The sequence below is a fragment of the Orcinus orca genome, chromosome X, assembly GCF_937001465.1.
Source record: "Orcinus orca chromosome X, mOrcOrc1.1, whole genome shotgun sequence".
Lineage (NCBI taxonomy): Eukaryota > Metazoa > Chordata > Mammalia > Artiodactyla > Delphinidae > Orcinus > Orcinus orca.
Window position 1 is genome coordinate 95,719,364 of NC_064580.1, and position 12,463 is coordinate 95,731,826.

The 12,463-nt window shown below is 48.2% G+C and overlaps 1 protein-coding gene across 1 annotated transcript; it reads right to left on the reverse strand.

Annotated features, from left to right (window-relative positions):
- Positions 1 to 2,232: 2,232 nt before the first annotated feature.
- Positions 2,233 to 3,658, reverse strand: KCNE5 (potassium voltage-gated channel subfamily E regulatory subunit 5). Its single transcript, XM_004281530.2, has one exon. It carries the CDS (start codon positions 3,555 to 3,557, stop codon positions 3,120 to 3,122), a length of 438 nt encoding a protein of 145 aa, XP_004281578.1. The 5' UTR covers positions 3,558 to 3,658; the 3' UTR covers positions 2,233 to 3,119.
- Positions 3,659 to 12,463: the final 8,805 nt, after the last annotated feature.

Below are 12,463 nucleotides of genomic sequence, written 5' to 3' on the forward strand. Positions count from 1 at the left end.
TCTCACTTGACCCTCAGATTCCCAGCAAAGCCAAGGCTGGACCCCAGTTCTCCTGATTCTCGTCCTGTGCTCTCTCCACGACACCACAGTGCACTTGCTTTAGCCAGCAGGCAAGACTGCTTGGAAAGCAGCCCGTTCCCTTTTCTCTTTAATATAAATCATGTGCAGATCTTTGGTTTCTAAAGGATATGGCAAATTGAAAAGGAGATGGTAGCTACAAACAAAGGAAAGACCCCATTTATATCCCTCTAGAAAAGTGACTCGACAGCACAGAAGTATGTCTGTAGTGGGAGCAAAGCTTCTGTTTATTTTTGCACCGTCGATGAGCACTTCCAGACATTGGAACTCAAAACATCTCCTAGCCCCACTTGGTTGAAAGCCTCAAGTTACAAGTAAGGAAGCGCGGGTCTTCTTCTTAGTTATTATTATGGAGCAAAGATCTGAACCTGAACTGAAACGGGACCTGCTTACACAGAAGAAATAGACTGGTGGGGGAGGGAGTTGAAAAAAATTCACTCGAATTGATTAGAATCCCAGTTTATACTGTCAGCTCGCGCTATTCAGGAACACATTATTAAAACTGCAGGCTGGCCAGGACTCTTGTTTTTCTTTCTTCTATCTCTTGCTCACCACAGTGTGATCACTTCAATGCTGTTGACACCCGCGCTGGTTGGTAGAGAGTCGAGTGTCCAAACTTCTGGGAAACTTCATTATCTGGGACACAGTTGCAACCCTGAAAGTGTTTGGGGAAAGTGGGCAGTTAAGCAAATGGCTCTCCCCAGACCAGCTCACTTTTCTCACTGGGAAAACTCTGTGGCTACTCTCACTACATGTGCTTAATGAGGAACGTCATCATCATAAAAAGGTTAAAATGTGTTTAAAAGCAGGAATATTTTGGCAGTGGGATTCGTTTCCCACAGCTGGCACATTCATGCTTATTATGGGCATTATCCCAACTGCTCCCAGCTGCCTTTCTTTGGCAATATATATATTTTTAACGTCTATGAAAAATAGTACAGAAGTTTACAAATTTTCAACACCTAAAGCACTGGGGATGCTTCATTATCAAACAACCTCGTGTCCCCAGTCATGCCAGATCAATGAGGGACCTTGTTGTACCTGAAATACAAGGCTGAGGCCTGCCCTCCCCCATATGCACCTGGCATGGCTGGGTATCTGTGCCCTCCCTCCGCATCCCACTCAGGCCTCCCTGTCTGGCCCTGAGATGGCTCTCACAGCCTCATCTCTCTTCGTCTCGTTATCTTGGACCACTGCCCAATCCCTGGCCCCCACCTGCAAGGAAAGGAGTCGACCTTAGGGCTGGAACTAGGACTGGAGAGGAGCCAATGGGGTAAGGCCAGTATATCTTCAAGGAGTGAATCCTGGGAATGAAAGTAAGTTCATTTAACTTATTAATAGCTCCAGTAAAATACCATATGGGCTACAAGGTCAAAACCAATGCCTTGAATGAGGCTTGTGTATTATCCGTGCATTTAAGTAACCCATAATATCTTTGTCCTGCTGTTACTGAGAAACCAGTTGTCTTGAAGCAAGTTGGCTTAACGCTAAGAGGTGATTTTATGTGTGTTTGATGAGGCCCAAACGGCCACCATCAGGTATAAGCATTTAAGCCCTAATCAGGCAAGTTTCTGATGACTTCAAAGAAGGAGACTAAATCAATAAGCATACACCTCTAAATTTACCCATCATTGGTTAAGACAGCTTAGTTCAAGCATCTCCTCTCTGACTTAAGATTTACACTCTTTGGTGGCTTTTTCTCTTTTAATAAGCCACTTCTTTGGGAGAGTTATGAAGGTAGCTTCTAAAAATGAACTTTGATCATAGCTAATAGTGATGGGTGTGAGAGGTTGTTTTAATTTAAAGTATATCCTGAAAAACTGCAAGAGGTAAGTGGGAAATCCTTATTTAGCATTGTGATATTTGAAAGTGCTTCAGAATTAAGGGAAAAGGGGCGGAGAAGTAAGGAAGTAGTTATAACTCGGAAACACTTGAAAAAACAACCCATTTAGCCATACATAAACCTTTTCTTCACGCACAGTGGTATCTGTTGCATTGGAACTGGGTATATAGATATAGGTATCAAAACAACCCAACTCCCCAATCTAAACATTATTTCCAAAAGCAAAAAGGGTTCCTTCTCTATATAGTACTGGGTCTCAAGGCTGGGATCTTTGAGAAAAGAGTCTCAGGTTATTGTTTAAACGACCTTTATTACCTGCCTCTGACATTCTCCAGGTTACAGAGCAGGAGACGACGGAGCCTCATGTTCCATGGATGAAGCAGACAGCTGCCATGACAACTGAATCAATATAGGAGAGGCACTGGGAAGTATTAGGGTGATACGCCCAGCAATGGTTACCCATGGCAAAAGATGGCAGAGCTACTCAAAATTAGGCAAGTTACCTTCAGGACGACAACTGGATGCAAGAAAACCATACAGTTGGGGGTAATAGGTCTTCCCCACCCTCTGAGCCCCCCTCCACCTCCAGTCCCATTAAGTCCATTCTATGCCACAGACTGGTCCTAGTGTCCTGCTAGCTCCCTGCTGAAGGAGGAGGGAGGGAAAAGATGTCTGAGTTCTCTTCATTTTCTTTGTCTCTGTCCCTAAGGCAACAGGAAGCTGGAGCTGCCCCAGCCGGCCTGGCAGTGATGGCAAGCCCGTTGGCTCTACAGAGTGAGCAGTCCCTGGCAGCCCCCGGAACAGCTGCCAGTTAGACGGCCCAGAGTTCGGATAGACTTCATTGCTTCAATTCAATGCCAAGTGTTGGACGTGTTGGATTCAGTTCCCAGAGGGCTGGAGCGTGCTGTCAGGGCCGTCTGAAGACAAGAGAGCAGAGGCAGTTTAGTGCAGTGGGTTGTGCGGGGTCGGAGGTGGGGGCGGGGAGAGGAGGGAGAGGCTGGCCCGGAGGGGGTAGGGTGGTGCTTCTTCCAGGGCCTTCCAGACAAGGTCTCCTGGCCTCTCAACGTTGTCCGGGCCTCAGGTGAGGAGAGCCCTGGAAGGGGAGGAGAGGAAAAGGCGGCAAGGCAGGCGGGTGCCGCGCCCAGGGATGAGCGAGCTGAGGAGGGCGCGGGCGAGCCAGCGAGCTGGGGCGGCGGCTCTAGACCCCCTCGGCGGCCCGGACGAGGGCCGGGGCGGGCAGCCCGGCGGGGCCGGGCGGGCGGCGGTCCTCGGCGGGCGATCCGGCGGCTGTCTCAGCGTCGGCGGCGGCCGGGGCACCTCCCGGGAGCCACTCGTGCTGGGCGCAAGCCTGGGACGGCTCGTCCTTGGCCTCGACGAGCTTGCGGGAGCGGGTGTAGGCCAGGATGAGGCCTCCGGCCAGGCAGGCGTAAAAGATCATGATGAGCAGGATGTAGAGATAGGCGTCGTTGCCCTTGGCGCTGGTCACCTCGCGGCTCACGAAGGGGTCGGGCACGACCCCCATGCCCATGCTCGGGCCGGGGCCGGCGCCCAGGCCGCTGGCGTTGCCCCGGTGGTGCAGCTCGAGCAGCAGGCGGCTCAGCAGGGTCCGCAGCCGCTGGCTCTCGCTGCAGTTCATAGCTGTCGGGGAGTGACACGGCGGCTCCAGATCGCTGCTGACCTTGCCCCCGGGCCGGGCCGAGGGGATGCGGGCGAGCGGCGGCGGCTGCACCCGGCTCCCGGGCGGGCGACGCAGTGGCTGGGGGACCCCGCCGCCCGGGCCTCCTTATCCCCTCACCCCGGCGCCTCCTCCCCTTCCCCACCACGCCCCCTCGGCCCGAAGCCGCCTCTTCCCAGGCTCCGGCTGTCTCGCCGCCCCGGGGAAAGGGGACAGCTGGTGGGGGGAGGAGAAGGGGACGAGGGAGGGGGCGAGGCCGGGAGAGGGGCGGAGGGGGCGGGGGCGCGCGGAATGCGCGGGGCCCCGGGCGGCAGAGGCTGGCAGGGCGGCTCGCTGGGGCCAAGCGTAGACCCCGGGCTGCGGAAGAGAATTCCTTCCACGTTCTGGCCACCTGCCCTGCAGGCCCAGCTTTGGCCCAGATACAGCATCTGGCCCCCACGAGGCGGGTCCTGCACCGGGGTTCCATCAGCACTCACGAAACGGCAGCCAAGACCGCGGGTCCACATCTCAGGACGGGTGATTACTCCCATGGACAAGAACCCTGGCCTATCTTTCCAGCCCTCCTTCCCCTGGACCGAGGTGAGCATCTTATCCAGAAGATGCTCAGGACACATTTGGTGACTGAAGTGGAGTAGGACGCCCGGGGCTTACAAAAAAGTTTTCTGATATTATACCAGCCCCCTGGGAAGTACCCGTGCTCTGATTTCCTATCACATTTTTAGAGGGGCCTCCACATCTTAGCGTGTGAGTGTACCATCCATGATATGACCCTGTTTCCCGTGGGCGGCAAGCCATCTTCCCAGAAATGCAACCAAGTTCTTCCATTAAAAGGAGCAGAGACATTTAAAAGGCCCTTTGGCTACGCTCCCTAGACGTCTCGGGATCTGAAAAGTGCCAGTTCTAGGGAATATGCTTACCTCCACATGCAATTAGCCAGATACTCAGTTCTGTGCCTCTCTGGGGCTTGGGAACTGGTCTAGGCCCTGCTGGCTCATGAGGCAGCCATTTTTTTCTCAGAGGGTATCTTCCTTTAGGGGAAAACAAGTCACTAAGACAAATAAATCCATAGTATGTCAAACTGGAAACAGGCTGGGATTCACAAAGGGAAAGTGCTCAAAGGATTGATTTCTAGACAGCGAGTAGGAAAAAAAATGAAGTAGTGCTGGTCGGGTCGGGTTGTATATGATTGCCGAGTAATAGAAGGAATGAAACAAAGCTATATGCCTTTATGTATCCCTTGCAAACCAAGGTGCCTGTTCAAGACCATTCGGTCCAGGGACCATTCAATCTTCAGGGGCCATGGGTTAAAAAAAGAAGGTTTTCTGATGCCTCTGCTTCAGTCACCCTTCAGCCCACTGTCCACTCCGGGCTGTAGCCTTCTGTGTGTTGGAGTGAGGTTGGCACCAAACTATATCCAGGGTCTCAAATGGAGCCTTGCTTAACAGCCTCTACATACATCTTAGAGACATTCCACGTGCCCCTGACCACTGGCTCCCCACTAATCACCTTGCCTCAATGTCCTCGCCTCAGAGGGGCTCAGGGAAGAATTGTTCAAGTGAGTTGGCATGACTAATGACAGAGGACACAGCTAGGAAATTCTCAAAGCAGTACCAACCTAGAGACAGGACTGTTAAGCTAAAAGACTCCTCTGATCTGTTAAAACATGCCCAGAATCTCTAGGGTTTTTTTTTGGTTTGGGGCAGTGGGAGGAAGAAGTCCCTTCACTGTAGCATAAAAACAATCATTTAAACGTGTATTGTACTTTTAACAGACTTATGAGCCAGTAGATTCAAATGGTTGAGCAGCAGGTCTAGAATAATAAAGCTTGACCTTGTTCTCTGTCATAACACATGACTCTTGTCACATGGGCTGCCTCCATTTCCCCACCACTCCCTTCCCTGGAACCTTCTAGAGTCCAGCGCTTTCTGCCCAAACCACTCTCTGTAAGTAAGTTCACCAGCGGCCTCCCGGCCAAATTTAAGGGTCTCTGCTCAGTTTGCATCTTTGACCTCAAGGATGAATTTGATACCATCAACCACCCACTCCTTCCTGTCCTACCCTTGGCTCTCATGGCATTGAGTTCTCAAGTTTCTCCTCTTATCTCTGACGTATCACTCTCTGTCTCCTTTGCCGGCCCCTCTTCTTTCCTCCTCCCATTAACTGTTGGAATTCCCCAAGACTCAATCCTCAGCTATTCTCTCTTAACATCCATTTCCTTGGAAAGTGTCTCCTTACATGCTTTCACCTACCACCTGGCATATATTTAGCCAAATTTGAATCTCTAGCTCTGATTCTTTCTTGGTAACATCTCTCAAATCCATCCGCTCCTTCCTTTCTGGTTTTATTGCCACAACCTTAATCCAAGCTCTCGTTACCTCAGGTCAAATATGCAAACTGAGAGTCTCCTGGCAGATCACCCTGCCTACAACCCAGTCCACCCTGCTATGGCTGGACCACTTCCAACAAGTGCCAACACCACTTCCATCCACTCACCCCTGTGTTCAGAGACCCAGAGTTGCTCCCCACTGCTTCTTTAATGGAGCCCAGTCTTCTCTGATGGACCTGAAGTCCTCACCACCAGTAGACACCACCTTCTTCCTTGGCACTTGAAAAACAGCATATTCCTCGAGTTCCTCTCCAATACTCTGTGCCTTTCACCTTCCTCAAAATACACTCACAAAAGGAAGTCTTGCTCGATTCCCCTTATTTGTGCTCTCAGAGTCCCTACAATGCACCCCTCTTGATAGTGCCCCAATTCAGACTGCAGCATTCAGTGCAGAAAATTTGGAAAACACAGAAAAACACCAATAAGAAAAGTCAACAAGAGCGCACATGTGTTGCACATGGACACACACACACACACACACACAGGCACTATACATCATTGTTTTGTAGCCTATTTTTTCACTTAACAAGATACTGGTAATTTTTCCCCGTGTCAATTACTATTATTTACAACATCATTTTACTACCTATACAGTATTCCAGACTATAGATCTGCTATTATGTATTTAAATTAGCTCTTATTGTAAGATTTCTGATTAATTTCCAGGTTCTCGCTCTTAAAGATAATGTTTTAATGAACACATACAAGGCCAATTCTAACTCCATTAAAATAAATAATTACCAGAGAGAAAGCAAATTAGAAATTTACAGAAGACTGGCATAGGAAGCAAGAGATGTATAGAAGGGGGTGGAAACAGGAATGGAGACTAGTCATAAAATTTAAAAAGGCCCAACCCTCAGAAAAAAACAACAGGTGTGTGTGTGGGAGACTCTGGCTTTCTTTTCACTCAAGGAGCTGCTGGACATCCCTTCAATCCCAGCCCTGAATGGCTGAGATGCCAACCTCCTTTTCCTCCCCACACTTAATGAAAGTCCGAATCCATCAGACAAGGACTGAGTCTCATTCCTCCCCAGACTTCCAGCCCCTCTACACCTGTCCCATACCTGCCCCATAATCATCTGTTGATCTATTGTCCAGAACTCACTTATTTCCTGAACGGTAATCAAGTGTGTTGACAAAGGGAAGTAATTTATAATCATGTATTTAGACTTTCAAAAAGTCTTGGAAAAGGTTCTGTTCCATGCCAAGGTTGTTTTAAAAGTACAATTGAGGCGCCATGGGCTAGGAAATGCTTTCACCATTCCTTGAGACTGTGAATGCTTCCTGCCAATAGTGCAGCTCCATGGAAGTTGGTTGAATTGAACTGAGTTGAGTTTGGCTAGTTGCCAAAGGACGGGCACAGATGGTAAGCACTGTTGGAGTCCAGGAGGTTGGCAAAGCCACAATGCGCTCTGAGGGAGGGGAGGAAAAAAGTCTTCGTGAAGCACCAACTACAGACCCAGAATGAATCACTCATTCATTCATTCATTGATTCAACAAACACTTGTTGCATGTTACACTGTGCAAGGCACTGTGCTGGGTCCTAGAGACACATCAGTGAACAAGTCACACTGGTGAACTATCTGTGGCTTTGATGGCTTACAGCCACTTCTTTGTGAACGGGGGACAAGTGCCAGGATCTGGAGTGGGATGAGCAGTGGGCATGAAATCCAGCGAGAATTCTGATTTGGAGAGATTTTTTTTTTTTTTTCGGTACGCGGGCCTCTCACTGTTGTGGCCTCTCCCGTTGCGGAGCACAGGCTCCGGACGCGCAGGCCCAGCGGCCATGGCTCACGGGCCCAGCCGCTCCGCGGCATGTGGGATCTTCCCGGACCGGGGCACGAACCCGTGTCCCCTGCATCGGCAGGCGGACTCCCAACCACTGCGCCACCAGGGAAGCCCTGGAGAGAATTTTGACTCTGGACCCAATTACTAGAGTCCAAAGCCTTGTTCGAAAAAGGAAGATCCCTCTTTATTCAAAAGAGGGAGGAGAGTAAATGGGATAGTTCCTGGGTCCAACTGGGGCTTCTCAGCTGCTTTATGGGAATATATGCTATATTTGGGGTGGGGGGACTGGGGTTTGATAAAGATCAATATTTATGGGTTGGAATGCACCCCAGGGGCTTCGAGTGCCTACCTTAAAGATTTCTTGGGGGTCTTGGTGGGCTTGTGCTGGGGTCACCCTATATCAGGCCACATACTGGAACATTAAATATAGTCCCTGATCTCATTTATCAAATGCCTAGCATGTGCTATTAATTAACCTTACAGCAACCCTATGAGGTGGGTAGGGTTGATATTAAAACTATTTAACAGGAACTTCCCTGGTGGCACAGTGGTTAAGAATCTGCCTGCCAGGTCAGGGGACATGGGTTCGAGCCCTGGTCCAGGAAGATCTCACATGCTGCGGAGCAACTAAGCCTGTGCGCCTCAACTACTGAGCCCGTGCGCCACAACTACTGAAGCCCATGTGCCACAACTACTGAGCCCGCGTGCCGCAACTACTGAAGCCCACGTGCCTAGAGCCCGTGCTCCGCAACAAGAGAAGCCACCACACTGAGACGCCCATGCACCGCATCGATGAGTAGCCCCCACTCGCTGCAACTAGAGAAAGCCCGCGCGCTGCAACGAAGACCCAACGCAGCCAAAAATAAATAAATAAATAAATATTAAAAAAATCTATCTAACAGCCCTATGTCTTGGACACTGACCAATCAGAATGGACTAGCAAACAATCAGAATAGATGCTGGCTGTAAACAACCAGTATAGCCTTACAGAGGCACAACATCATGGGGCAAAGAGGTAGGAGAGGGGCACAGACCAAATAGCTTCCCGTTTCCCAGAAGATGAAACCAAGATCTCATCTCCTTGGACTTCAGAGCTGTCCCAGGTCTTTCTGAACCCCCTTCCTCCCTGTGGATGCCTCCACTGCTCCCTGTGTTCCTAGCAGGTACATGAAAAGATCCCTCGCCTGCTGACTCCTCTAAAGCAATGATATCTACTGCAGCTGCCCCTTTCTCCCAGCAATTTTCTAAGGATGCCACTTGTTGGCTCAAAATTCTTGAATGTGCCCCATCAGATTGACAAATTATCACCTTAGTGTGGACTTCAAGACTCTCTGTGCTCTGGCTTGAAGACGCCTTCCAGTCATACTTGCAGCAATAACTACCCACATGTCTCCAATACCAGAAACCTTTTCTTTTTTTTTTACAAATTATTTTTTATTCAGATATAATTGACATGTAACACTGTGTAAATTTGAGGTGTCAAATGTGTTGATTTGGTACATGTGTATTGCAATATGATTACCACCGTAGCGTTAGCTAATGCCTATATCACTTCACATAATGATCATTTCTTTTTTGTGGGGAGAACTTTTAAGACACTCTTTCAGCTAGATGAAATCTCACTGTCCTTAGCAACTCGACAGCATAGGATAACAGTGATATGTGTGCTTGTCAGATGGCCCCAACAATCCTTTTGAGGGCGAGGGCTGTATTCTTCCTCTTCGTATTCCTCACCTAGCCTGAAACAGTGCCTGGCATTATAGTAGGTGATCAGGAAATATTTACCTGGGTTTGAGGTCTGCCTTCCTCCAACGAAGGCTTTTAAATTTGAAAAACAATTGGCTCCATTCAGGATATGGAACTTTGTGGATATATTTTTTTCCAAAAATTTATGCAAATTTCAAACATAGAGCGGAGTTGATAGAATTTTCCAGTGGTGCCTTGTTACTAGCCAGATTCTACCGCTAATGTTTTCTGATACTGGCTTTATCCATCCCTCACCTATCCATCTGTCTCTCTATCCAGTGTCTTTTCTTTTTGAAGTTGCAGACATCAGTACACTTCACCCGTAAGCACCTTCCACATACCCATCCTTAACTAGAGTTCAATATTTGTTTATTATTCTTTTGTTTTCCTTTTGAAGTAACATATGTTCGATGAAATACACAAACATTAATTGTATATTTGCTGAGTTTTGACAAAGGTAACTGCGTAACTTAGCCCCCTACTGAGATGTAGAACATTACCACCACTCAAGAAAGTTTCCTCTTGCCGCTTCCCAGGCGATCCCCTCCTTTCACCCCTAGAGGCAACCACTGCTTTGATTTTTTTCCATCATTGATTAGTTTTGCCTGTTACAGAACTTCATATATATGAAATCATATAGTATGAAGTCTTTTGTATAAGGTTTCTTCTACTCAGCCTGATGAGTTTGAGAACCATCCGCGTTGTCACATGTACCTGTAGTTTGTTCCTTTTTACTGCTGAGTAGTACTCCATTGTATGACAATACCACAGTTTGTTTATTGATTATCCATTTATCCATTATCCACTCTCCTACTGATGGACACTTGGGTTGTTTCCAGTTTCTGTCTATTAAAAGTAAAGTTGCTATGAATGTTCTCAAACAAATCTTTTTTTTTTTTTTCGGTACGCGGGCCTCTCACTGTTGTGGCCTCTCCCGTTGCGGAGCACAGGCTCCGGACGCGCAGGCCCAGCGGCCATGGCTCACGGACCCAGCCGCTCCGCGGCATGTGGGATCTTCCCGGACCGGGGCACGAACCCGTGTCCCCTGCATCGGCAGGCGGACTCTCAACCACTGCGCCACCAGGGAAGCCCTCAAACAAATCTTTTTGTAAACATATGTTTTCCTTTTTCTTGGGTAAATATCTAGGAGGAGAAATGCTGGATCACAGGGAAGATGTAGTTTAGCTTTATAAGAAACTGCAAGACCTTTTCCCAAAGTGGTTGTATTTTTCTATACTCCCACCAGGAATGTATGAGGATTCCAATTGTTTGTGGTTACTTTTGCAGCTCTTTGCTTCAATCGCACACTTAACTTTGTCTTGTACACATGACATGCGTTTACTCTTATGATAGGGCCAACCCTGATTGTTTGTGGTTTATTACTTAAAGCTCCCCCCCATTTTCCTGACTGCTAAATGTATAGCCAAACTCTAGATGGAGTTGCTAAAATGTGAATTAACTCTCTGAGATAATAGCTTTTCCTGAAAGCTTACGTGTGCCGAGCATTGTGTTAAGCACTTTATATGCATTATCTCACTTAATCCTTACAGGAACCCCATTATACAGATGAGGAAACTGAGGCCCAGAGAGGTTAACTTGCTCAAAGTCACATAGCTTGTAGGTGGCCAAGACTTGAACCAGAGTCCGTAATCTATTACCATCATGCTATAATGCTGCTGCCTAAGGTCCTTTGTCCAGAGGCTAGCAGGAAAAAAAAAAAAAAGAGCTTCTGTGTTCCCTCATCTAACCCCCTTATTTTTCAGCTGAGGATACGAAGGTCCAGAGAGGAGAAAGGACTTGCCTGAAGTCCCCTATTAGTTAATGGCAGAGCCATCAGAATCCAGGTCTCCTGCCTCCCAGTCAGGAAATCTTTCCACTGCAGTGCACAGCCTCCTTCAATGCTTTGGGCAATTCGGATTTTATTTCTAGCTTTTTAGTGTATGACAAGAGTCTGAAAACCACTTTGAGATCTTTGAAAGAAGCGCGTGAATCTAGGAGGGTGGAGTAAGGTCAACCTTCCGTTTGGGGCCAAAACATAAGGTCATAAATTGTCAAATTTGTGTCAATTCATACCTAAACGTTATCATGAAAAATATTTCTCCTGCCCACTCAGTCTTCTCTGGAAAACAACGTGAAGACTTGGGGTACTCTGTGGGAAGGGAAGAAGCCAGAGGGCATTTTTCTCTTGGACTCCCACATCGCCATCTGGTGGAAGCCTTGCGTTTTTGTTTTTCTTCGTTTTTCTGCTCACACGTTTGTTGCCCTTTTCTGTGCCACGCCCTGCGTTAGGAGCCGGGGATCTAGGTGAGACTTGCTTCCTGACGTAATGGAGCTAAAACTCTAGGGGGCGGGGGGGTTACCCAGACCCTTACAACGCCCTGTGGTCAAGGCCCTATTAGAGGCAAATAAGACAAACCTGCATTTTCGTTCTGGCTTGGCTACCTAGCAGCTGTGTTACCTTGAGCAACGTCACTTAACTTCTCTGTGCTCCGGTTTCCTCTTCTGTAAAATGCAAATCATAATAGAAAGCGCTCACTGTAGGATTTTGTGGCAAGGACTGAATAAGATAATGCTGGGAAAGCACTTAGCATAGTGCCTTGAACATATTAAATGTTCAAAAATGTCAGCTGTGGTTACTTCATTATTAACAATAAGCGTATGGTGCTGTGAGGCCCAGAAGAGAGGCATTTAACTCAATCTTGGAGAGCTCAGAGAAGACGTCCCCGCGGATGTGACATCTGAGATGTTTTGAATAGGAAGTAGCCATTCGGACCCTTTCTCCACGTGGAAAGCAATATCCGCAACGTATGAATAAGGAAAACAACAGTGTTCACCTCCCCTCACCCCTGCATCATGAGGCATGGCACAGCATTCTTGCCTCGGGGGAGCCAGGGGTTTCCGTGAGGGCCTCTTAGCTGCAAGATGATGTGGGAACATTTAGGAATTC

Bases quoted from the DNA above. Each gene is read 5' to 3' on its own strand.
- KCNE5 (XM_004281530.2), bottom strand. From the start codon at position 3,557: ATGAACTGCAGCGAGAGCCAGCGGCTGCGGACCCTGCTGAGCCGCCTG.